General features: G+C 30.2%; 4 protein-coding genes and 1 pseudogene across 5 annotated transcripts; 2 read left to right on the top strand and 3 right to left on the bottom strand.

Moving 5' to 3' along the window:
• Positions 1-3,519: 3,519 nt before the first annotated feature.
• On the bottom strand, positions 3,520-5,974 carry LOC149885810 (uncharacterized; annotated as a pseudogene).
• Positions 5,975-7,587: 1,613 nt separating this feature from the next.
• LOC149885809 (uncharacterized) lies at positions 7,588-9,888 on the top strand. The gene has a single exon (XM_090093390.1). The coding sequence runs from the start codon at positions 8,312-8,314 to the stop codon at positions 9,809-9,811; it is 1,500 nt and encodes a 499-aa protein (XP_089949516.1). The 5' UTR covers positions 7,588-8,311; the 3' UTR covers positions 9,812-9,888.
• A 293-nt stretch (positions 9,889-10,181) lies between these two features.
• Positions 10,182-15,129, bottom strand: LOC149885808 (uncharacterized). Its single transcript, XM_090093177.1, has 3 exons — positions 14,252-15,129; positions 14,043-14,180; positions 10,182-10,424 (listed from the first exon to the last, which is right to left on the bottom strand). The coding sequence occupies exons 1-3, from the start codon at positions 14,855-14,857 to the stop codon at positions 10,260-10,262; spliced, it is 909 nt and encodes a 302-aa protein (XP_089949303.1). The 5' UTR covers positions 14,858-15,129; the 3' UTR covers positions 10,182-10,259.
• Positions 15,130-15,170: 41 nt separating this feature from the next.
• Positions 15,171-15,701, bottom strand: LOC149885807 (uncharacterized). The gene has a single exon (XM_090093180.1). The coding sequence runs from the start codon at positions 15,699-15,701 to the stop codon at positions 15,186-15,188; it is 516 nt and encodes a 171-aa protein (XP_089949306.1). The 3' UTR covers positions 15,171-15,185.
• A 914-nt stretch (positions 15,702-16,615) lies between these two features.
• Positions 16,616-24,257, top strand: LOC145184885 (intraflagellar transport protein 27 homolog). Of its 2 annotated transcripts, none has more exons than XM_090093179.1 (6): positions 16,616-16,766; positions 16,885-16,964; positions 19,922-20,041; positions 21,174-21,285; positions 21,827-21,886; positions 23,755-24,257. In XM_090093179.1, exons 1-6 carry the CDS (start codon positions 16,679-16,681, stop codon positions 23,760-23,762), a joined length of 468 nt encoding a protein of 155 aa, XP_089949305.1. In that variant the 5' UTR covers positions 16,616-16,678; the 3' UTR covers positions 23,763-24,257. The 2 variants fall into 2 exon arrangements, with proteins under 2 accessions (XP_089949305.1, XP_089949304.1); XM_090093178.1 differs by having other exon boundaries at positions 21,827-21,936; positions 23,755-24,250.
• Positions 24,258-26,978: the final 2,721 nt, after the last annotated feature.

Here is a 26,978-nt window from a genome sequence, read left to right as displayed (position 1 = left end):
GAAAAAGCTCAATTGGGAAGGAATGGAATTTCCTGTAAAGACCACTCAAATCAAAAAGTTTGAAGTGAATAATCCTGACATCAGCGTGAACGTCTTTCACTATGAAATGAATAAGCCTCAACCTATGCAAATATCCAAATTTCATGATCGAAAACACTGTGTTGATTTGATGTATATTTCAAACAAAGACAACAGCCATTACTGTCTCATTAACAATTTCAGTCGGTTTGCCGGCTCCTCAACAACAAAAGGAAAAAGAAAACTTCATTTTTGCAGAAATTGCATGCATGGTTATGACCAAGAAGAAAAGCTTCAAATTCACAAAGGATACTGTTATGAGAACGCTCCAATGAGAATTGATCCTCCTAAAGAAGGGTCAACCCTTGAGTTTAAAAACTACAACAACACCATGAGAGTTCCGTACTGTGTCTATGCCGACTTTGAAAGTTTCATCAAGCCTATCGATGACAACACTGAATATAATAATAAAGAATCGTACACCAAAAAATATCAAAAGCATGTTCCAAGCTCGTTCAGCTATTATATCATAGGACCTGATGGTTTAAAAATTAAATCTTTTGAGTATACAGCCGAAAGCGATAAGGATGACGTAGGTAAAAAGTTTGTTACCAGTCTTGAAGCTGACTTTATAAAGATTTGTTGTGATAGTTATTCACTTAAACAACAATGGAAGAATAAGCCAATAAAGACGGATGACGACAAGAAGAAGTATGAAGCTGCAACCGAATGTCACATTTGCAAAAAGGATCTTAATGATGACAAAGTGTGGGATCACTGTCATTTGACTGGAAAATACCGCGGTGCTGCTCATGATGCTTGCAATAAAAAATATCGAATTCCAAAATTCATACCAGTCATTTTCCACAACTTGTCTGCCTATGACAGCCATTTGTTCATCAAGAGATTAGGCGGAAAAAACGGAAAACTCAATTGCATACCCAACAGCGAAGAAAAATACATCAGCTTCTCAAAAAGCATCAAAGTGAGAGATTCGATTGATAAGAAAGGTAATCCGAAAAAAGTGTATAGAGATTTAAGGTTCGTTGACAGCTATAGGTTCATGCAAAGCTCGTTAGCAGATTTGACTAGCAACCTTGATAAAGATTTGTGTGAGGAGTGCTCTAAATTAGACCCTAAGACATGCAAAAAGGACTGCCTTGATAAGAAAGGTAAAAAATGCAAGTGCAAAGACAATTGTAAAGACTGCGCTCATAGAAGATTTAAAAAAGGAGACATCATGTGCAAACATCTCAATTCATTCTACAGCGGAGAACAAAGAAATTTGCTGCTAAGAAAAGGCGTTTACCCTTACGAATGGGTAGACTCGATTGAAAAGTTTTCCGAAACGCAATTGCCATCCAAAGAAGCTTTTTATTCTAGACTAGATGATAAACACATCAGCGATGAAGACTACGCGCATGCACAAAACGTTTGGAAAGTATTTGGATGTGAAACCTTTAAAGATTACCACGAGCTATACAACGAGTCTGACGTGTTGAATCTTGCCGATGTCTTTGAAAATTTTAGAGACACTTGCATGGAATATTACGGTCTCGACCCTCTTTGGTATTACACCTCTCCTGGTTTGGCTTGGGACGCTATGTTAAAGGAAACTAAAATTGAGCTGGACTTGATCACCGATATTGACATGCTCAACATGATCCAAAAAGGAATACGCGGTGGAATCTGCATGATCTCGAATCGACTTGGAAATGCCAACAACAAATACATGCCAGACTATGATCCTTCACAACCATCGAAATTCATCCAGTATTTAGACGCCAACAATCTTTACGGATGGGCCATGAGCAAACCTCTTCCCGTTAGAAAATTCAGATGGATGACTGAAGATGAACTCAACAATTGGCGCAGCATGCCGTGCATTCTTGAAGTCGATTTGAGCTATCCTGATGAGCTTCACGATTTACACAACGATTACCCTTTGGCTCCTGAAAGATTAACCATAGGAAAAGTACCCAAGCTCGTTCCAAATTTAAACAATAAAGAAAAATACGTCATTCATCACGAAAACCTAAAACTCTATGAACGATTGGGTTTAGTCATCACCAAAATACATCGAGGAATCAGCTTTGAAGAAGAACCTTTCATGAAAAAATACATTGATGGCAACACCGATAAAAGAACAAAAGCTAAAAACGAGTTTGAAAAAGAATTTTTTAAATTGATGAACAACTCCGTCTTTGGAAAAACCATGGAAAACATTCTAAAGCACGTTGATATTAAACTTGTCACCACAAGAAAAGAAGTCTTAAAATTATCCAAAAATCCTCGTTATGATCGGTACAACATTTTTGATGAAAACCTCACTGCCATTCACATGAAGAAAACACAAGTCACTTACGACAAACCTGTTTACTTGGGAATGAGCATCCTCGACATCAGTAAAACTCTCATGTTTGAGTTCCATTACGACTACATCAAACCTAAATACGGTGATAAAGCCAAGTTGCTCATGACCGATACCGACTCGCTCATTTATGAAATCGAAACGGAAGATTTTTACGAAGACACTGCTGATGATGTTGAACCCAAATTTGACACGAGCGACTTTCCAAAAGACCATCCTGCTATTCAAAACGTTGGATTCAAAGTAGACTTAAATAAAAAGATTATCGGCAAGTTCAAGGATGAGACCGGTGGCAAGCAAATCACGCAATTTGTCGGGCTTCGACCTAAGCTCTACTCTTATTACATCCCTGAAGAAAAAGAAGATGAAGATAAAGAGCAGAAAAAATGCAAAGGGGTCAAAAAGAACGTTGTCAAAAGTAAGATTACTCATCAAGACTACTATGACTGCTTGCAGGGTAAACAAGAAAAGCTCGCCACCATGAACGTTTTCAGATCTCATCTTCACGACGTTTACACCGAAGAAATCAACAAGGTCGCACTCAGCGCTAACGACGACAAAAGAATTATCTTAGATGACGGAATTCACACCCTTGCCATCGGACACTACAAAACAAGGCAATAAACATCTTGAAGAACTGGTATATAAATAACATGATTATTTTTATACTTCTTCTTGATTTTTAAAGACGACTGTATTGGTTTTGTCATGATATGAAGTGTTCACCATTTTTTATGCATCCTTAAGTATAGGGAATGGGTCAATGCGCCAGAACCCGCTTTTCCTTATATATAATGGGCAAATCTAAAAGCCTTGATTCAACTGTTCGGGCTCTAAAAAATCGTCGCCTTTCTTCCAAAATTTTGTCTCGACAGTGGCATGATGTTGGTGGACCTTTAATATCTCTAAAATCTGTTCGTCGTCGTTTGAAATAAACAAGGTTTGAATGGTCGTGTTTTTATTTTGGAGATAATTAATCAGCAGAAGCGTCTCAAATTTGCACACGAATTTTTGCATTTTAGTGTTATTGATTGGCAATACATTTTGCCGCATAATATATTTTATGGGAGTAAAAATCTCATAATGGGAGTAAAAATTAAATATGCGGTTATTACTGGGGAGTAAAAATCTCATACTACAACGGTTTTTGGAAAAAGTGTGAAGATTGATGTTTCAAAAAGATGAGAGCCCATCATTTTGTTTTCAAATATTTGCGTCATACCATCTTTACCATAAAGTGCCAACTGAAATGCAAAGGTAGCTGGATAAACACCATAGTCGGATGCATTCGGTCGTAGTGCGCATGGTACTACTGTTACTGGAAGAAAGCCTTCGGGATTAACAAGTCTAAATAAAGTTGTTTCATTTGAGCAAAAACATAGTTTGAAACGGAGCTATTAAGGCTAAATACAAAACTTCTCCTTCAATGCATGCAGTTGTCACCAAATGGTTGAAGTCGTGAAGCAGGTGACTTTTTTGAACCCAGATCGTGTTTGAACTAGAAGAGTTGATTGATTGTTTTTGTTACCAAGATAGGTTGAAACCATTTTGTTGACCGTATCAATAATTCTGTCGTTCAACCATGCGTCTGAAGACAGGATCTGTGTATCTCCTATTGTTAGATTGTAATTTGAAATCCAGGGTTCTGATTTTGAAACCAGGTTTAATTGACATGGCGTAGTCCTGTGGTTCATTCCATCTTTTTAGGTTTTTTTATATCTTTCAACTGACTTTTTTTTGGGATTCTTTTTTTATCTTGCAACTGACAAACTTCTTTGTCTAAAACATCAATAATTGTGTAAGGGCCGTGGAATCTTTGAGTTAACTTATCGCCCATTTGTGTGTCTTTGCGTCAATTGCATTTCAAAACTTTGTCGTCAACTGCAAATGATTGAGCTAAATGTTTAATATCGTAACGTTTCTTCTGCATATTTTGTGCCATTGTAATGTTCTTATTAGCTGCGTTTCTTTTCGCGCCAATTTTTTCAGCTAACTCAGCTATTCATAATCCTTATTTGGCTTCGTCAATTTTGGTATCCCACAGAAAAATCTCTCTTGTCCGGTTTTCAAAATCGACTGGAATCTGAGCTTTAACTCCACACATAATCTCAAAGAGAGAGTGCTTCGTAGAAACTTGTTTATTTATTCAATATGCAAAAGCCACCGGCCCCATAAGTTCATCCCAGTCGTTTGCTTCATTGTTAACAAGCTTCATTATATGTATAATCAATGTTTGGTTGAACCTAATGTGCAAAATAAATAAATAAGTTATAGTTAGTAACTGTTGTATTTAATACTATTAAATAAGGCCCCTTTTTTGCAAATTTGAATACCAGACGAAGAATGAAAAGATGAATAGAACCCGCATCCTTGTCTGCAATTGAATCAACTTCAGCCCATCTAGTCAGGTATTCTATTGCTACTACAATATAATTCTTCCCGTTCTTAGTTTCTTTCAACGGACGAATTAGATCTATTTCCCAACGATGAAAAATGTCATGAACTGGGATTGGATGGAGCGTCGCAGGGGATGGTTTGTTGCTAGGATTCGCACGTTGACATTGAGGGTAGGATCCGACAAATTCGCGTATGTCTTTTCAAATTGACTTCCACTTATACCTCTCAGTTGCTTTTTTGATCGTGGCGTTTTTTCCAAAGTGACATCCTCCAACTATGTTGCTATGGAGAGTTCGTATTATACGGTTTCGCTCTTCTTCTCCAATTACAACTCGTTGCAGTCGTTTTTCATTTCCGATGTAAATTAATTCTCCATGTACCAACCGGAAGGATTCTGCTTTCTTTCGAAGTTTCCTCTTATCGTCTTTCGTATACTTCCATGGATATTCCTTTTTCCCAAGATATATAACCAGAACAATTTTTTTTTATTATAGTTATTTGTTTTTAGTAAAGAACATGATTAAATACGATGTACATAAGAGAATGAACTCTCCGCCTCACAACTGCCAATCGGCAAAGTTGCCAGAATGAGGAATAATTCACGAATATTGGGAAAGAATGTGGAGTCAACATGTTGCTGAAGTAGTTGCGTGATTGTCATTCCACAAAAAGTTGTTCTCAACACATAAATGTTTCCATCGCTGCAACTCATTATTCAGACCATATGGGTTGGCAGAATTCCATACCATTTATCCGCTTGTTGCTTTGACAATGTTTCCAACTCTTCATTGTATTTGGTGATAATAACTTCTGGAATCAAAGAACATATTCATAATGTGCTCTCTTATTTTCTGTAAAGCATGCTGCCAACTCAGATGAAACTTTGTTGAGGAATGTAATGGCTACATTACGCTTGTAGTACTCAAAAGGTGAGGTAGCAGGTATATATGAGCGGTGGATTTGACGACTACAAAGCCTTGGAGTTTCTTCAGTACAATTTACAGACTGCACAATTTTCTTGGCTTTGAGATAAATCGTAGAAAACCAGTGATCAGCAAACCATTTTGATTAAAAAGAAATACTTTTTGTCTTAGCTTGAGCAATTGTGAAACTCTCCTTTTCAAATATGAAATTAGCAGATGGTTTCCAACAGTTGTCCAAGAAGTTAACTTTTTCTGAATCACTCATATTTTTCTGAGAACATTTTCATCAAGAATTGAAGCAATGTCAGTGCAACTAACTAAATTTAATGGCTGTTGCACACACAAAGGGTAAACTGAAGAGACACTGACAATTATAATATTATCCAATGCAGATGATGATCTTTCTTCAACAATTCTATTTGATTGTTGGGGTATACTGACACTCACAAAGTTGGCAGCATCATTGACTTGAAGGAATGTAGCATTAACATTTGAAGAAGAAATGCGTGCAAATCTAAGACACTGCTGTTTAAGACGTTTGCTAGGTGGACCACTGGACATAATAAAAAAATTAAAAAAAGATTTTTAAGTAAGAACTATTATTCCTTTGTTAAAATTATGTTGTTACATTATAAAAATGTAAATATTAAATAAAAAGTAAAATCAAATATACACAGATAATCGTTTTTACATTTTACTATCTAAAAAAAATGTCAGCTTAAAAACATGCTACAAAATGAAAACTAATTTAAAATTATTCTACAATTTAATGCTTAAAATTGCATAGAAAAATAGCTGAAAACCATTAAATAGTAACATATTTAATAAATCATATTTGTAGCCTTCCTCAGGTCCAAATATTTCTTTCAACTTTTTACGACTTCAATTTCAATAGAATATGCTCAATAAAGCGAAAAAAAATGAAGTCATTAAAGCGCAAAACAATTGTAAAGTTTAAGTAAAAAAAGCCGGCTTAATCAGAGCATAAACAGTTAGCTCTTTCAAAAAATTTTATGGTTAAATACATAACCTTAACTTTAACATTTTTTGTTATGGAAAATAAAAATAAATTATGAAATAAAGAGAGGGGTGGCTAGCCACCCTAGCCACCCGCCACCCCCTTGATCCGCCACTGGTAACATAAAAGTACAAAACTTCGCTTTCTTCTTTTTCCAAATTCTTGTTTCAAATAATGAAATAAAATAAAAACAACTTATATTTGCAAGTTTTGTACTTTTATTAGCTTGTTGAATAATAAACGTTCACAAATATTCTTGTTTTTTACTAAAAACAGTTAACTATAATAAATAAAAATTGTAAATTATTTCATAAAAATGATCCGCAATTTTATGAAATTTTTTCACTAAGCATATCAAAATATTCATACAGATTTAGGATAGAATAAATAGGGGAATTATTATTTCGAAATAAATTTTTCCTCCGGAAAGTAAATTTCGGCCGTGGGGGAGTTTTATAATGGGGAATATTTATTTCGTGACACCGGCAGCCCTTTCATTTAAACTGAAAATAATTCAATTTTGTTTTGCTTTGATTTATCATCGGGCCATTTCAAAACAAAGCGCGAGTTAGATATTTATTTAGTATATATCATTGGTTCAATACAAAAACAGTGCTTTCGTTAACTAACTCTATCTAAAAAGTCGAATTCTAAATAATAATTAAACAAAAATTAGCTCTGTTGCTCTGTTCGACAGCTCTGCTATCTGACAATAGCTGTCAAATAAGTATCGCGGTAACTATTACTACACTTTTATTTAGTTACTTCTCACTTGAGAAAACCTTTCGACGGGTAACTTTTACTTGTACTTAAGTAAAATTTCACTCAAGTGGCGGTACTTTTACTAAAGCAAATTTTTTTTTTTTTTTTTACTTTATCCACCTCTGATTTATTTGGGGGATCTTAATAAGTTAGGGGGCATAGCTTATAAAAGCTATAAACCAAGGATAAAACTATCTCTCCCCAACTTTAAAAAATTAATTCTCGAAATCACAATTGCATCACTGCCAGTTTTTTCTTGGTGGTTTTTAAAATATTTTGCAGCGTTAACAATCAGAAAGATTGATATGGCCAAAAATTTTTAACTGTAAATTTTTTAACTTTTAAACTGTAAAGTTTAAAATTTTAAGAGCGATAAAGTTTTCCATTTAACACAAATTCATCAACGCTAATTACATTGAAAACTACTGATTGTATTATTTCTAGGCTTCCCCACTTTCCTTTTATTCAAAGTTCTTGTGAATTATGCCTGCCGGATTGTAGCAATATTCAAATTGAAAAATATATGCAATATTTTCTAAATATATATTCAATCTTTTTCAAATATATTCAATCTTTTTCAAGTATATTCAATCTTTTTCAAATATATTCAATCTTTTTCAAATATATTCAATCTTTTTCAAATATATTCAATCTTTTTCAAATATATTCAATCTTTTTCAAATATATTCAATCTTTTTCAAATATATTCAATCTTTTTCAAATATATTCAATATTCCTGGGATAAAGCAATTTACGCGCGTAAATAGAAGGATAATAACTACAAATAATGGCAAACAAAAAAATTAAACACAAACAAAAACAATGGCGACCGAAATCATTGAAAAAGACATGGGTGCAGATCTATATAAAAATTTAATATTTTTTCTAGATGAAGTTGAATCTTTTATTGGAAAAACCACTTGTGGTGATTATTTGCCGTTATTATTACAGCATATTGATTTAATCGATCAACTTATTCCAGTATTGAACAGTTTTAATGAAGAGTTTATTGGTGATTTAAACAACAAAGAAAGAATAGAAAGTATATTATATATATTTTTGGAGATTCGGAAAATGCTTTCCCTTTATTATCATGAAAAATCTTCAAAATACTGCAGTATCAATATTAATGTGTTATATAGTAAAACCCCTGGAAGGCCAAAGTACGAAATTCCAAAAAATGTTCTAAAAGAATTTAAGTGTTTGGGTTTTTCTTGGAATGTTGCATCGAAGGTTTTTGGTGTTTCACGTTGGACAGTTCATCGCAGAGTAAATGAACTTAATTTAAACAAAACAGGTCGTTTTAGCAACATCAATGACCACGAAATAGACAGAATTATAGCTGAATACATATCTCGTCACGGTGTAGCAACAGGGGAACCATTATTATCTGGTTATTTTAGATCAAAAGGTTACCATATACAAAGAAGAAGAATCCGCTCTAGTTTAAACAGAGTGGATCATAGGAATACTGCATTGCGATGGGGAGCATTGGTTAGAAGGCGATCTTATTATGTACCATGGCCAAATTCTTTATGGCATATAGATGGACATCACTCTCTAATTCGTTGGAAATTCGTAATACATGGGTGCATTGATGGTAAATCAAGGAAAGTAATGTTTTTGGAAGCCAATACAAATAATTTAGCAGAAACGGTGTTAAATCTTTTTTTAAATGCGACAAGCGAGTTTTCAACGCCTTCAAGAATAAGAGTAGACTTTGGGGTAGAAAATGTTCTTACATGTGATGAAATGATTGCAAGAAGAGGTCATGGCAGAGGGAGTTTTTTAGCTGGATCTTCCACAAGAAATCAAAGAATAGAGAGGTTATGGAGAGATGTGTTTCGATGCGTCGTGTTACCTTTTTATTACACTTTTTATGCTATGGAACAGAGCGGCATTTTAGATATTGAAAATCCAATTCACATGTTCACACTGCATATAGTTTATTTAGAAAGAATAAATCTTTCCTTGAAAGAGTTTAAACTTATGTACAACGACCATCGTTTATCTACAGAAGAAAATTGGACTCCCAATCAAATATGGACTATGGGAATGATAAATATTGACAATCCTATGTCAAGAGATGAAACTGAAAATGATATAAATGATTTTAATATCTATGGAGTAGATGTTGACGGCCCTTTATCTCACGATTTAAAAAATGTTGTTGTTAACTCAGTTAGTATTCCGAATAGAATTGATATTGAAGCATTCGTCAGAAATTCAATAGATATGTCTAAAGAATCCACTGAAATGGCAATCGACATTTACATAGAAGCCTTAGCACTTGTGGTGGAAAAATTTGAATCTTATTTATAATTTCAGATGAATTTAACTTCTTGTTCTATTTTATTTTGTATTAGCTGCTTGTTAATGTGTACAGAATAGTTTCTACTGAATAGAATCCTTTGTATCTATACTCTCGAGTCCAGAATACAAGTGGGGTGGGAATAAACGGCACAGTGGAAAAGGGGGGGGGGGTTGTTTATTAAGGACTCGAGAGTACAATATTTTTTAACTTCCATGTAATTCGTTTTGAGCCTATATTCAAATCAAGCAATATATTCATTTGCTACTAAATGGAAATTATCCATAATAGGGTTACTTTTTAAATTTTTGCATTCGTTCTAGACGGTCTCTCAATATTTTTAGAGGGTAAACCAGAGACTTGGAAAAAAAAAGATTAGCGTTTCTCTCAAATATTATATATTACTTGGTAAGACTTCATATATGAACATGTAAAAATATCATCAAACATATTGCAAAATCATATTGTTCCAAAAAAGTTATTAGTAAATGCCATGTCATAAACATCAAAAAGGTCGTTATTAGCTGGAAGCTTGCATAACAGCGAGCCACGCGGCAAAACTAAACAATTAGAGCAAGTATGTGCAGTTGGTATATACATATATGCTTCATGTGTCTTCTGATCCTATAAATGAACAAAAATAAAAATATTATTATAACTTGCAACACTTAAGAATGTCTAGTTTTATTATTTTTATTTAAAAAAACAATTTTTTATGAAAATAACCTTCAAATATTTTTTGAAAAATTACATCATAAATCCAAGCATGGAGTTTTTTTACACACATTTTTGCATATTTATTAAAAAAATTTCAAGACCTTGCAAATTATTCTTGTTTATGTTTTTAGCTTATTATAGAAATCACACTAATTAAAGTAAACTGGGGTGGTTTTGTCCCACTTTGCACCTAAATTATCCTAGGTACAATAGCTGGTGGCCAATTAAAAATTGGCCACAATTGGTCTACAATTAAATTGGATACAGAGCCGGCTTGTGAAAAATATTATATGTGTGCGAGAATAAATTAGGCGCCTTTTAGATTTAAATTCCGAGCTCGTTCGCAAAAAATGTCACTTTTTTTAAATCATAAAACAATGCATACTACAAATACAATAACTTTCTTAAGAAATTTTTTGATTTTAAACATATTTTTAGTTACTAAACGGAACACGTCTAACTTTAGATTTTGCAAAATTTAATCTTAAAGTATCAATATCCACAGATTCAGCAATTTTGTTTTCAATGGAAATTATTGATAAACCATTTAAACGTTCCTGGCCCATTGTTGATCGTAAATAGTTTTTTATTAATTTTAATTTGGAAAAACTACGTTCCCCTGTACTCACTGTTACCGGTAGTGTTAATAATATTCGTAAGGAAATACAAACATTAGGAAACAGTTCTTCAAGCTGACTATCATATATCCATTTAAGCACAGATTCCGGTGATTTTTTCCCATCTAATTTCCGTGATAACAAATTAAGTTCCAGAAACAAATCCTCTGAATACACATCTTTTGAATCACCATGAGTCAATACTTTTTCCAGTAATCTGCATTTATTAATTAAGCCTTCTTCTCCTATTTTATCAATTTCTTTGATATTATACAAAAACTCGAACGGTTCTATTGTACTTGAAAAGCTTTCAAATCGTTCATTTATTGATTCTTTAGCTATTTTAAAGAGAATATCAAAAAACTGCTTTTTGAATTTTTGGTTTGGTTGTATATCACCATCTTCTTCAAAAGGTTCATCATCAAAAAACCTTTTTCTTTTTCTTGCTCTTTCACGTGAAATAGAACTGAATTCATTGGTCAAGTTTGCATCATTAGCTAGAATTTTGGCTTTTGAAATATATATTTTGTAAGAATCTTCAGTGTGTTTAGTAACAAAAAAATCGATAGTTTTCTTTAATGCATTTGCAGCAGTCTTCACGTCTGCAGTTTGACATTGTAATAGTTTGCTAGTACAATTAATTTCAGTTAATACATCGTGCCAAACCACAACACCACATATGAATTCAAAACTTTTTAATTTTGATGCAAGTGATTCAGCAGTTAATCTAGTAATAGAATCTTTTTCAATGTTGACAACTTCTTTCAATGCACAATAAATTTCTTTTAATCCCAATTTTAGAGCACGAACAGCATTCACATGACTTTCCCATCTGGTAGTACTTAATGACTTTACTGTTAATTTGCAACATTTTGATTCAAAAATTTGCCAACGCTTTGTAGTTGCAGAGAAAAAATTATACAAAGCTTGAATTTGTGAAAAAAACCTCATAAGTTCTAAACATCCTTGGACTGCATCCGCAACAACCAAGTTCAAGGAGTGACAGACACAAGGAATATAAAAGGCTCGTGAATTTATATCTTTTATACGCTTCTGTACACCAATTTTTTTACCTTTCATATTGGATCCATTATCATATCCTTGTCCACGAATATCCATGACAGATAAATTATTTGATTCCAATGAATTCAAAATTTCTTCAGTAAGTCCTAATCCAGTAGTATCTAATACATTTATGAATCCTATAAAACTTTCTTGAATTGTGACACTGATAACCTGGTTATCCAATTGTTTTGCAATGTTAACGTAACGTATAATAATAGACATTTGCTCTTTGTGACTATTATCTGGTGTACAATCTACAATAATCGAAAAATACTTAGCCTTTTTTATAATACTTAAAATTTTATCTAACAGTCTAACAGTCTTAATCCTTTTGCTTGGGTTTTTTATTTATTTTTCATTTGGTTTAATGCAAGTTCTTTAAAATTTTATGCCTTTATAATACCTTCTATTTTTTATAATAAAATAATAACAATCATTTTTTTAAATTTAATTATTTAAACTTTAAAAAATATGCAAAAAACAACTCATTATGCAATGCATTATAATCTGAAACCGCACTATCTGCATCAAAATAGGCAGTTGTAATTGCATGCAATTTTACTAGCTAGATCTAATATTACTAACAAAAAATAATTATGCACAAAAAATAACCAAAACAAACAATGTGCAAAAATAATTATATAAATAATAGACTAAAAAAGAGATTTGTATATTTTTTATAAAAACATTCAAGAAAATTTTTAAATCTGGAAAATAAGGTGCAGATATGTCATTCACAACTGACAATAGAAATTTAAGGCGGGGACCGATTTCAGCATTAATGTCGGCCATCTTGTCCAGAAGTAAACATAAAATGTAAACTTTTGTCTGATTGGTTAGCAGAAAACATTGTAAAAAAAACTGATTGGGATTAGACAAGGGGCATAACTCAGTTTTCACAAAAATGGACTTAGTACCTTTGATATTTTTAGCTATAGATCTTGAAAGATCAATATATTTTGTTTCTAAGCAAAATTTTAATTTTGCGCCTTTTTAATGCTGCGCCTGTGTGTTTCGCACACTTCGCACACGCTACGAGCCGGCTCTGATTGGATACAATTAAAAAAAAGCTCACTGTACCTATGGCCAATTTTTTTCAAACCCCTCTATATGGCGGAACTTTTTTATTTAAGTCAATATACTTATATCAATAGAAAGTAATTGGTATATACATTTGATCATATCAGTTTTACAATTTTTAGACAAGTGCGGAGCATTAAACTTTGACGTTGAAAATACGTGGCCCTAGGTACACGAACTTCCCCTACACTTTAAAAATTCCAGGGCTTTTCCAGGATTTTTGAGAAAAAAAAAGAAAAATCCCAGGACTTTCTAGGATACTAGTCCCGGACATTGCAGGACTGTGGGAACACTGTTATGGTAGAGAATATAAACATTTTAAAACAAAATATATATTGTGAAACAAAGTCATGCAGAAACATGCAGGGCCAAAGTTGCCCTTTTTTACGTTTTTTAATTTTGCAAGTTTTGTATTATGAAGAAATCTAAAAACCATAAACTATGAAGAACCATCCAAACCACTTCATAGTGACACTTAAAAACCATTATAGAAAAGTTAAAGTAACATTTTTACAATTAAATGCCCTTCCTGATGTTAACATGAATCAGGTTGTACTAGATTACATATTACCAGTAGCTGGATAACATGACTTGACAGACTATAAAAATAATATTTTAATAATATACATCTTTCAAATTATAATTTAGTTTCCGATAACAAACTAAATTTGAATGAAATAAATTATTCCGATATTTATTTTGAGTATGAGCAAAATCTTTCAGTTAAATACTACTATTTTATTAAATATAATAGATCTTTTACTTTTTCATCAGCTTCAATAGTAGGAATAAATTCAACAGACGGTTGCAATGCAAACCCAAGTAGAGGCTCTTCTGAAGCTCCAGTGACGAAAGAAAGAATATTTGCCAATGAAACACACTCTCTTCTACCACTGGCAACCTAAATAATATATTATATGTAACATCTAAAACATCACAGTGATCACTGTTTTACATTTTAAAAAAACTTACCTCTCTGACATATTTCACAAACATAGAATAAATCTCTTTTTCTTTAACTAAAGCTGTCGACCCTTCTGATGAAAATTTTGGCTTCAATAATTTTAAAAGCATTTTTGCTGTGAATTGTACTTTTGAAGGTCTTAATAATTCAAGTAATTGTGGAAACTCTTTGAAAAACCTTATCAAATTAAACTTGTTTAAACCTTTTTGTATATTAGATATACAAATATCTGCTGTATTTTCGGTGATCTTAATAATGATGCTGTCTGGTAAATATGTTGGTAGCTGCCCTCCTTGAAAGAGTGCAATACCAATTAACAAACCTACAAAGTAATATTCCTCAGCAAAGAGTTCTCTCAAACCACTATCAAATAATCTCTCTTTAATCATTCTATTGCATTCTCGTATCCACTCTCTCCTTGGACCACCATAATCCTTAGCTAGTTCTCCCATAAAGTCAACTTCAAATGTAATTAAAAAATTTTCAACGGATTCTAATTCAGCAAATGTTGACATTAAAATATTTTGTCGATCGATACAAATAAAGTTTGTCTCAGAATCTTTATCCGTGTTTTCATCAATGTTTTCTATATCTTGAACTCTGCCCTTGATCATTGTTTTTTGAAGAAACCTTAAAATTTCTATTGGATCCTGAAGATTATTTTCTTTAATTTCCTTAATTTTTTGGTTTTCAAAATCAATTTCAATATATATATTTTTATCAACTGAACCTTTTGCTACAAATGAAGCTGATGTAAGTTCTTTTATTTCCTGTAATCAACTTCATTAACATCTTCTTGATCTGTTAGTTGTGAACTTTTTGATACAAATGAAGCTGATGGAATTTCAATAACTTCCGTTGGAATGATCATTTGATGATCATTGCATCGTTCTTTTAGCTGTAAATATAAAAGCCCTTGTCCAGCTAGTTTTTTTTACAACATCATGAGTAATCAATATTTGAGCATTTATTTAATTTTGATATTTTTTTTCGTGATACTTTAACAAAATCGAATTCATCTGAACCCAGTAAAGGAAATTTTTCATGCAACGACTCCTTTATTTTCTCTCTTATTATTTGTTCACTATCGAATTCATTGATAATCAAAATTCCATTTGCAATTACAGAATCCCATTTTAGGAATTGTTCTTCATCATTTTCTGTAGATGAAATTAGTGCAAATTCTAATGTTTTTGTCATTTTCTTTGATTTATTTTGATTGCCTATGTGGTTGCCTATATTGCTACTGTATGGTGCTGACGACCTTAATCTATCGTTTCTATTAAGGCGCCTAAAAATACCCGATGAACCACTTTCATTGAGCATTCCTCTAGCTCTTTGTAATGTGGAGGTTATTGTGAGTTCCGATTGTGGCCTGCTGATATTTGTGCTTTGATTTGTGCGAAGAAGAATAGAAGCTTCCTCTAACAAAGATGCAACTTTGCTATAACTATCCATATCGGTATAAGTATAACTGCTTTTTATAACTACACGCTTTTTCTAATAATATTATTAAAATATTTTTAAATGTTGACAATGTTTTGTTCAACCAAAAGCCGATTGGCCGCGTTCTCCCCAGGAATATTGAATATAGGGGCAGAAGAAAATCACGGTAAAAAAAAAAAAAAAAAAAAAACAGAAAGAAAACCACGAAAAGCACAACAACAAAATGCCACATTCTAATTAACAATTTTTAAGACTTTTTAATAAAGATGTGGCATTTTGTGTATGTGCTTTTTTTGTGCATTTTTTCTTTTGCCTCTACTTAAGGATTGAATCTAATAAAAGGGAGGGAGCTGCTTATTTCAAGTTTTTTCCAGATTAGAAAAATGACTAGACGCAACTATATTGACAATATTGTTCATTTAAGTATGCTAGTTCTATTAGTTTATTGACAATGAATAACATACCTGTTAATTTTTTTTTTCCTTTAATACCTAAACTGAGTTAAGCAAAAGTACATTCGTAAACTAAACATAATTGGGGTTCAGGTTTATACTAGTTTGCCAATCCAGACTATTGAAAAAAATATTTCTGATCAAACAGAAAGTTGATTTTTATAAATTTCAAAAATTACGTTAGGTCGGAAGTTGTTTAAACGCCCTAGCCGGACTGGACAGATTTTAAAACCGGCTTTTCCAAGCAAAACCCGGTCGGTTGCCAACGCTGATCAAAATGTGGACATCAGCAATGTTAATCTTATTGCAATCGAAACAGCTTTTTTGTGTATAAAAAAAAAGCAAACTTATCTTTATTGTTTAATTAACTATCACATTTATGATATTAATACTATTAATATCTTTTTTATAAATTATAAACTTTAATCCAATAGTTATGAAGCTGAACTATATATTACGTTAATGCAAATATGTAGATATGTGTTAATCTGTATGCATACTTATTACCTTTTTAAAAATTAAATTTAAATCAATGTTATGACGAGTAATGAAATACTTTTTCAGATCATAGAAATGACAGAATTTCATAGGGCAATGAACTATCATGGAAAAACCATTATTTGTGGTGCGGGTTATTCATTCTTTAAAATCTACTTTTGAAGATCTTTATATAAAGACTTAGGAGACTCATATTAACTTTTATCTGTATGAGTTTGCTGAAAATAGTTATGTTTTAATTCAAGGGGACTCAACTGTTGGAAAGACAGCCATAAACCAAGTACTTTGTTCTGATGGATTGCAGTTCCCCAAGTCTTATTTAATGGTTAGTGGTATTACTATTTTACACAATTTACATTAACATATTTCAATAAAATAACATTAAAATAACATTTCAATAAAATAACATTAAGCATCAAAGGTATAAAGATACTTTATTTGTATTCTTTAGGGTTGATTTTACATAAATCTTCCTTTATTATGTATTTGCAAAAAGAATATAAAACTTTGACCTTACTATCATGTTTGACAGGTCAAAAATTTATGCTAAAAGCATTAAAATCATGCAAACATGGCTGACCTAATAGAACCCTTTGTTGGGGTCATAGGGCAGAACTAATGGAATAATAGTATGTTTTCACTAAAATGTAATCTCTCCGGAAAGCCATTCTATTCCATAGCAATTATTCCTATTTGTGATATATAAACTTGATTTAGATATGTTTTTAACTGAAATCTACAACACAGCTCTTTAATTTTTTCTCCATATTGTAGGTGGGTTGTTGGATGTTTGAATATTTCCCAATTAAGTTTGAATTGGTGATGAAGTGTCTTAGTGGCTTGCTCTGAGTAGATTCCCAAGGAACAGTTTTTCCATTCAATGTAGTGTTTTACATAAGAAAAACTGCATGTACTTTTGGTGAAACGCTTAAAGATAGGACTCTTGAAAGTTGTTCATTTTTTCTGATTTTGGCCCTATTTGGATGGCCACCATAATTGGGTTGTGCTACAATTTTTAACTCTGCAAGCCATTTTGACACATCTGGCCATGTTTCCTTATGAAACTACATAAGGTAATTTGCAACCCCTTCATAATGTGAAGTTCAGTTAGAGGTATCAAATTAAGAATTAATGATTTTTCACAACTTTAAGTAAGAATTGGAAAGCGAACAACATTTTTTTAGGCCTTAGTTTTTTTTATATCAGTCCCTGATTCAGTTAATGCTTTATTCTTATTTAAAGACTTGATTATTCAAGTTGAGCCAGATGAATTAGGATTTTTTAAATCAGTATCACACCAACAACAAGAATGCATACATGAGACTGAATTCTACACACAATATTTGCCATTCTCATATCGCATCAGGGCAAATATTGGACCTCTTAAGCATTGATTAAAATTAGTAGTTGTTTAACAGTTTCTGGAAGATCATGGCATATTGCTACTAAAAAGCTGTTTTTTTGAACCAGAATGTTTGAAAATGTTTTTTTATTAGAATCTGCTTTAAAGGTGTAGGTGCTGTAGAAGTTGATTCATTTAATGAAACACCAAGATTAACTCTGAGAAAATATTCGCCACCAGCAGTCCCTAATTTGACAAAAAAGCTATAAAATCTTTTGAAATTAGTTTGCTATTATTTTGAAATTTGATTAGAAAATTTGATGCAACTGTCCTTCTAGTTGTGATATTGGCTTAAGTTGATGCTAATTTTTTTTTTCAGATTAGAGAGCTAAGTGTTGAACTCAGAGTTGAACAAGATCTGCAAGTAAAAAATTTTGTGTGTTAGAACTTGGAACTGGTCCTAAGTATACTGGAAGAGAATGTCCTCCCTGTTGTTGTTTTAGACAAACAGTACTATTAGGTGAAGAAGGGGTACTTGAAATTATTGATTTAGCTATGGCCCCAAAAGTCATACAAGGGTGTAAATTCACCTTTTGACCTTTTGAAGCTCTTCTTAGAGATGACTTGCAACCTTCACAAAAATCATTAAAAACTATTGGGTCACTGAAACTTATTGATGTTTGCAAAACTAAATTGATATTTTGTCTACTGAAGTCACTTAGCTCTCTGTTTGCTTTTTTAAATACAAAACACAACAACCTTTCTGTTTTCTTGATGATTTCTTGCTGGAGCCAATCTTACAGGAAAAAACAGCAGAATCACACTTTTGTAGTTTAGATTTACTTAAATTTTAAAGTTTGAAACCATATGCAATAGTTATTATGAAATAAAGTAATAATTTTTATTATTTTTGTTAGGAAAGTGTCTAATTCATCATCTAATTATAAAGAATTATTGCTAAGACCTTTTATACTAATAAAGTAATAAGATTTTGTAAGTAGGGTTACAATAGACTTTTTTTTCCATTTTTTTGAACTAGACCTGTCCTATTCTGAAAGCTGAAGGTGATTTTGAATTCTGAAGGTGATTTTGTATTCTTTTTACCACATCATCACTAAGTCTATGAAGTCTGTTGTTGTACTGTCCTCTTTGATCCTTTGGTGTTTCCCCTGAATAGAGAAAAGATTATTTTAATTAAATTAAAATAAACAAACATGCTTAAGTTTTATAGTATTGGATTAAGGCTAAGGCATAGGCTACTTGTTTTATTAACATTATGAAAATCTTTTTTACATATGACTCATTTAAATACCTGTAATTGCTTATCTCTATAAATAGTATAATCCTAAATATTATATTGAAGCAATATTGTAACTTGAAGTAATTTATAAAACGTGTTTAGACTAGGTCCTACTTGTTTTAGAGATGATATTTATATTTAAAGTGTTGTAGACTGTAGACCTACCTGTAGATGACAAGCTTTGTTATAGTCTCTAATCTGCCTTTCTTGATACCAAAGATCAAGAAGAAAGCATTGGAGCACACTTGTACAAACTGATCTTTACTATTTACAAAAACTTTGTATTTGAGCTGTTACTATTTAGTTTGATAGGATCTTCTTGCCTTGGTTATAAGCCCAGCTAGAAAAGAATCTTGCAAATCTTTATCAATTTCCGTTAGAGTTTCAAAACATTTTAATCTTGTACATTTGCAATCTGGTACTGTTGTGTGATTTGAAAGTTTCTCTGTTTTTAGTTTTTCTTTTTATCTTCCAACTAATTTTGTCTTCTTGCAATATGAACTTGTTTACCAACATCTGCCATCTTAAATGTTGTTTTAGTTTAATTAATTACATTTTTGATTTAAAGTTTACAATGCTTTAAGCAGTTGTAAAAACAAATCATTTTTGTTACATTATTTAATTGATATTTTGTTTTCAGACAACAAATGTTGACTTAGCTGTGAAAATTATTGCAATTCCTAATACAGATGATACTGTTGAAATGCTGTTGCATGACACACCTGGAAAAGATGTTTTCAAAGATTTTGTGCAAATGCATGTAAGAGTTTAAAATTCTTAGTTACTGGAAAAAAAACAATAAACATACTGGTGTATAAGTTTTAATAGAAGTCAAAAAAGGGCCATCAGCTTGAGTGCGTTTTTTTAAAAGATTTAATAAGATGTTGTAATAGAACAGATTTTTTGTTTGTATAGTTAGGGAGGTATTGCTAAAGTGATTAACTATAGTTAAGGCTTTTGTGATTAAAATGAAATCAGGTAAATCCGTAATTTTCTAAATCAGACAGATTTAATTATAAAATTTTAAATGTTTGTAAGAGATAATGTTTCACTATTAGAAGTACTTAAGTATTTAGAAGATACTAAAACTCTGCTACTGGAAAAAAGTTTAAGTAATTAAAAAGCTTGTGCTCAATTGGAAAAAGCAGAAAAATATTGTTAGCTGCGGTTAAAGACATAAAAAGTAGCTATAAATTATTATACTGTAATTTTAAGTTGAAAAAACTTTAAATTGCAGAACAATAATTTATAACTATTGTTTATGATTAATTAAGTTGTAAAATGAGAAATACTGTACTTAAAAAAACTATTTATTCTATGCAGGTTGTAATGGGATGAAGATGCTATTGTTTTTGTTTTTTTGTTGTTATTGTTTTGTTTTTTTTTACTCTTTTTTTATGTAAATTTGATAGTAAGCTCATAATAGAGATTTGTATGTTTTTTTGTAAGGCGGATAAAGTTAATGATACCCATACCAAACCTCAATCATTTAACCACACTGGATATGTTTTTCACTAGTTAACATTTTTAAACATACCATATATACTAATGTATAAGTCCCCCTGTTTCATTAGCTGACCTTGCATTTTTAGTTGGAGAGTAGTTAAACATGTTATAACCAATTTATAAGTTAAGGTGGAATTTTCAAGAATGATATTTTGTTTTCTTACTTTCTTAACAAAAATTCACAGGAAAGCTAACAGGGTTCAATTTCTTGAACCCTATTAGCTTCCTATATGTAGGAAAAATTATATAAATATATAAATATAATAATAACAACCTTCCTAATTTTGTTCAAAACCAAACTTGTGGTTTAACCTACAATTAAATTTGCCTTTGCTTTATAGTATACCATTGTAAATTGATTTGATGCTATACTTTTTGTTTTCCAGCTTAATAACGTCCGTATGGTAGCTTTTGTTTATGATATCACCAACCGAGAATCGTATGAGAGTTTACCTTACTGGCACAAGAAAATTGAAGCACAAAATCAATACTTTTTAGGTAGGCATTTTAAAAGCTGTTTAAGTGTTATATTTGTTTGGTAAGCCTTAGGTAAAGGACCTTAATTTTACCTAAGATTTTTTCTATACAAAGAACAAAAAATGTCATGGGTACACTAAAAGGATTTCATATAAGCAAAGCATTTTTTTCTATCCATAAAATTTATTTAGTGTTAATTAATTTTAATGTTCTTTGTCATGAGCATGTGTCCATTTCACTAACCAATTATAATATTCAGGTTTATTCACTTTATTTCTATAAAGTATTCAAACAAAATTGGAATGATCCCACATATCTCATATCAGAGCCAATAAGTATAATTATATTTATATATATATAGTATATTATAAATATATATATAAATATATATATAAATATATATATATATATATATATATATATATATATATATATATATATATATATATATATATATATATATATATATATATATATATATATATATGAATTGCTTGTGTAAGGGTAAAGTTGTTTTTTTATTGAAATTATACTTTAATAACATTGCTGAACTTCTTTGCAGGTGTGATTATTGCTAACAAATCAGATTTACTTGATCGTGCAGAAGTATCAGCTGAGGAAGGTGAGCTTATGTCACAGAAGTTAAACATACCTCTTTTTAATTGCTCTGCGGTAAGTTGCATAAATTTTGCTATTAATTTAGTAACCCTTTTTTAAAAACCTTCCTTATTTCTAAATATGATATATTTGCAATTTTCTCACCTAATATAAATTTTAAAAAACCTTTTTGTCTCTCTTGACATTGTGAAAGAATACAATGCGAGTTTATTTAAAAGAACCAATTTATATTGAAATAATATTTCAATGCTTTAAAAGTCTATGGCTTGGTGCAGATATATTTAGCTCCTTAAAAAGTCAGAAATACTTTCTTTAAACAAAGATAAATCACCATCTTCATATTTTTGTTTTGAAAATGAATTTTATGAATCTCAACTTGTTATCTTTTGGTGAAATTACAATGTTTTTAAATTAAATGGTGTATCATTAATATTTTTTTGTACCAACAATAATTTGCACAGAGAACATTTTGCAAGACAAGGCTGTAGACCAAAGGGGTCACCTAGTTTTGACAGTGTCACATGAAATTTTTTGAAATTACTTTATGTAGTTTTCACTGTGTGAATGAAATTTAAACATAATTAAAATCAATATAATTTTTAACTTTGTATATTTATTAAATATTATTACAATTTTTTAATTTCAAAATTGATAACAGCAGCTTGCCATCTCTATGATCCTATTATTTTAAATGTTTTCAGAGTTCTTTGAGTTTTTTGAGAGAATTCTTGGAAGTTTATAATCTACTAGATAAATAGTAATGGGTTTCAGAAATTTTAGATACATAAAAGCAGGTTAGAAATTCAAGATACATAGAAAAGAAGACTGCTTTTTGACCCATTTCTATGTATCTATAAATTTCAGGTCTTCTCAAAATCTTAACAAAAAAAAAATCTTTATGACTAAACTGGTCATTATTAGCAATACAATTCAACCTTTTATAATTAAAGATCAAACTAGCATTAAATAATAGATAATTAAGAAAAAAGTTGGTTTGAGATGTTTTGAAAAACAGATGCATATTTTCCTTATAATATTTAATAAGCACTTGATAAAACTGAATTAATAAAAAAATTAAGAACTAGTGAATTTTTTAGTGGCCACCAACATGCTACTCAAACAGAATCACAAAGTAAACTGTCACCAGACGTTTTTGTTGCTGTTGTTAAGAAAGCTAACAAAAAATTGAAAACCAAAAAGAATGACGGAAAAATTTTGCAATATCCCCATTTACATATGAAATATGCACATTTAGTTAAAAAATCTTGTAGCCATTTTTATTCTTTAGAAGTCAAATTGGTTTTAACTGTGCTTAGATCTCATTCACAGTGGAAGAAATAAATAATCAATTTCAAATATCCCTCCTGCCTATGATATTACAAATAATTTTATGTCTCCATAAAATTCCCAGTATTGATCATAGTTCAATCTCTTAAGCACAATATCAAGATTTTTATGTGATTTCTTATATTTACTGTATTTTTTTTAATTTTTTTTTTTTTTTTTCACATGAAGCGATTCCTTAGCTTGTTGGTATTGAATAGTAAATGTAAAACCGCAGTATTGCATTCTAGCCTCGCTTTAGCGTTGCTCTTTAACCTCATATATATAATACTTTTACTATAACAGCAATATTTGTAGTGTCTTGTTTTATTTCAATAATAACTGCTCAAACCAATAACCATTAAAGGATGCAATTGTGAGTAAAAATGTTCAAGGTATTTTTCGATTTTGGGAATTGTAATTAGAAAAAAAAATTGTTGGTTTCAATTTTTAGAACCTCATCATCTTTTTAAATGCTTATGAAAAACTCTTTTAGATTATTGGCAAAAAAAAGGTAACTGTATGTTTTTAGTTTTATTATCATTTTAGAAAGATAATGAAAACATCGACGCTCCGTTCCTGCATTTAGCAAAACAATTTTACGAACACGAAACAAAGAAGTCGTAGTATTCAGACCCATTTCTGTGCTCGCTAAATTTTGTTTTTGGTCTTTCCCTTAAAAATCCAACCCACCTGTTTTATTTTTCACTGTTCTGTGTAAATTCAAGCAAATCCAAAAAAAAAAAAAAAAGTATGCAAATAAGAATAAAAATGTAAATATAAAATATATATAAAAAATAAATAAATAAATATAAAAATGAGAATAAAATATAAAGATATATACAAATAAGAGGTTTTTTTTCTGAACCAAAGAATCAATTTTTTCTTAAAGCAATATTTAACCTTATGCAATATATTGTAATGTTTCAATAAAAAAAAGGGTTTTTATAAAATTACAGTGCTTGCCCATTGAAGGGAGTTTTTGTAAATATATATTATTATGTAATATTAAACTGTGAACATATATATGATGATGATAAGCTTTGAATATATTTATTTCTTAAAACTATTAGATTTTTAATTAGTTCGCTCGTCTATAAAGTAAATAAAAGATTAATGACATGTGCTGTGAATTTAATAAGAGTAAGAATATATACATATATATTCGAAAAAAGCCATTTAGAGTAAATCCGTGTTAAACTGGTCATTGCGTATTTTGGGTCACACTTCAAAAAATCTAACTAACAATTGAACCAAAAGTTCAAGTAAAGAAAAAAATTATATTTAGAACCAGAATTATATTTTCTTTAAGAAGGAGTAAAAATAATAATTACATTCTTTTTCTTTTTTCATCTTGAGTAAATGATTTGTAAGACACAAACATTAATTTTGTTTATTTTGGGCTCCGGAAAATAGTAAAGTTTCTGAGAGTAAAAATGTTTAATATTATTTTGTGCAGAAAAAAAAATTCAATCTCAGTGATACATTTTGTTTTTCACAGAACTAAGCGTTTTAACAAAAAAAGTTAAAACGAAAATGTTCTCTCTTGCGCATCATTTAAATTAAATGAATCATCAACATAACCACTTTATAATTTTCCCACTAAATAAAAAGAACATAAGTTAAGATAACTTAAAGGTTACATAAATTTTCAATCCACCTACTAAAGTTGCAATGCCATCAACATTTCCGAACAATAATTACAGCCTTCACATCATCTTCACCAACGACAAGATATGGCTAATTTCTAGAAGCATTAAATCAGGCGAAATCGGATATTTAAATCGCGCTAAAAAATTATCTGCAAAATCAAAACCAATTACATGTTAAAAAAGAAACAAACAAAAATTTGTTAGCGCGTGATGAATTAGTAATTGTAGTGCTTAAGAATTAAGAAAAGATTAGGTTACTAAAATCGCAGAAAGCAAATAAAGTTACCAAAAATGTAAATTGTAATTTCAAAATTGTTTTCATTGTTATTTTACATGTAATGAGCAATGATCCATTTTAACATTACTTAATAGATCGATTTTTAAAATCTTGTTTTTGCTTTTTTTAACTTAATTTTCACTATAAATATATATATATATATATATATATATATATATATATATATATATATATATATATATATATATATATATATATATATATATATATATATAGTGCAAATTAAGTTAAAAAAATCAAAAATAAATTTTTAAAAATCGATCTATATATATATATAATGTACTATTTTCAATTTTCTTCAATAAAAAGAAAAAAAAAAGGAATTCAAATTTCTCGATAAGAAAAAATAGTTGCACATATTTTGAAGTGTGACCCGTTTAGCACGGTTTTATTCTACTTACATTTATAACATGCTTCGGAATAGTTTTCTATATCGGTCTTTTAAGATAAATCGAACTCTCTTCGGTGCATTGGAATGGAACTCTTTACACTTTTAAACAAGTTTTATATTCGTACATAATTTATTTTTGAAAAATAAATTCAACGGGTTTAAGTGAGTGACTATCCTAATATGTTTTTTAAAAGTTTTTTTAATTTTTATATTTTATTAAAAACTTTTTTTATTCTGATAAACTCTTTTTTAAAATTATTAAAAAGCTAAATATTAAAAATATATACCTTTTTTTTTTTTTCAAAAAAAACTGCTGAGTCAGCAAAAATGTCATAAAATATATATAAACATAAAGGTAAACGGTTAGCTGAAGGCCCCCAAGTAAAATTTTTCAAAAATACTTACTCAAGTAAAATAACAGATATAGGCGTGTAGTTGTTATAATGGTCCCCAGGGTAAGTAAAATGTTGCATTGTGATCGAAATAAAAAATGTTTTGCATTTATTTTACTACCAGCCCTTTCTACAATATAAAGTAAAAGACTAAAAGTTTTACTTAAAAAGAAGAAATAGTTTCTGAGATATGTTTTAGTTTTAAAAATATTTAAAAATTGTAAAACTGAGAAAAACGCCTATTAAAGGCATTTTCTCAGTTTTACATTTTTTGAAAGCTCTCTTTAAAAAATCAACACTGGATTAATTCAGTCCTGATTTTAAATTAGGACCGTTGTTTGGGTTGGGAAATTTCCCCTGTGGCGTTAAAAACTTACAGACTTTCTATTGATTCTTAAAAAAAGTGAATTATTATTCATAATCAAGGCTAATTTAATAACGAAAGGATAATTTAATTGTCAGAGTTAAAAAGATTTCTCTTATTTTTTTTATAATGTTTTTTAATAGGGTAGTACCACCTTAAACGAGTAACAATTCTGCTCAATCTCTTGAAGGGTTCAAAAAATAATGTAATATACATATATGTCTAAATAGATAAATTCATGTAAATTCGATTTCTTTCAAATGGGTGATAAAGAAGTTTGTACTTTATTTGTTTTTATTCTTTATTAAAGGAAAGACAAACCTCTGATACTTAGTTTATAACTATTCAGTCAAAATTATCTAACTCATTTGAAAATATTGCATTCTTAATGAAGAAACGAAATCTCATTCTTGAAGTACTTAATAAAACTCTCAAATATAACACGGCCTTAACCGTATCATTTAGGAATGTTTACAAATAGTCTCAAAAAAATAGCTTCTATTGAGAACGTGGATTTTTATTTCTTGCTTAAAATATTTCAGAGAACTCCCATTAAGAAAATTTTCTAAAAAACCTATACAATTGAATTTATTACGATTTGAAACTGCTTTAGAATTTTACCATTGTCGATTACTTTAGTATTTTAGTTAAATTTCATGAAGTGAAAGGGGAAACG

The sequence above is a fragment of the Hydra viridissima genome, unplaced genomic scaffold (genome assembly GCF_058129835.1).
Source record: "Hydra viridissima isolate aposymbiotic clone 2 unplaced genomic scaffold, HvirCarnegie_v1 scaffold_7, whole genome shotgun sequence".
Taxonomy (NCBI): domain Eukaryota; kingdom Metazoa; phylum Cnidaria; class Hydrozoa; order Anthoathecata; family Hydridae; genus Hydra; species Hydra viridissima.
The sequence above is the reverse complement of the archived record's forward strand: the minus strand, read 5'-3'. Positions and strand labels throughout refer to the sequence as shown.

Bases quoted from the DNA above. Each gene is read 5' to 3' on its own strand.
- LOC149885809 (XM_090093390.1), top strand. From the start codon at position 8,312: ATGGCGACCGAAATCATTGAAAAAGACATGGGTGCAGATCTATATAAA.
- LOC149885807 (XM_090093180.1), bottom strand. From the start codon at position 15,701: ATGGATAGTTATAGCAAAGTTGCATCTTTGTTAGAGGAAGCTTCTATT.
- LOC145184885 (XM_090093178.1), top strand. From the start codon at position 16,679: ATGACGAGTAATGAAATACTTTTTCAGATCATAGAAATGACAGAATTT. The intron at 20,042-21,173 runs GTAAGAGTTTAA...TTTGTTTTCCAG, and splicing joins AAGATTTTGTGCAAATGCAT to CTTAATAACGTCCGTATGGT. The intron at 21,286-21,826 runs GTAGGCATTTTA...ACTTCTTTGCAG, and splicing joins ACAAAATCAATACTTTTTAG to GTGTGATTATTGCTAACAAA.
- LOC149885808 (XM_090093177.1), bottom strand. From the start codon at position 14,857: ATGATCAAGGGCAGAGTTCAAGATATAGAAAACATTGATGAAAACACG. The intron at 14,181-14,251 runs GTAAGTTTTTTT...TATATTATTTAG, and splicing joins TTGTGAAATATGTCAGAGAG to GTTGCCAGTGGTAGAAGAGA. The intron at 10,425-14,042 runs GTAAAAGATCTA...GTTCATTTATAG, and splicing joins CTATTGAAGCTGATGAAAAA to GATCAGAAGACACATGAAGC.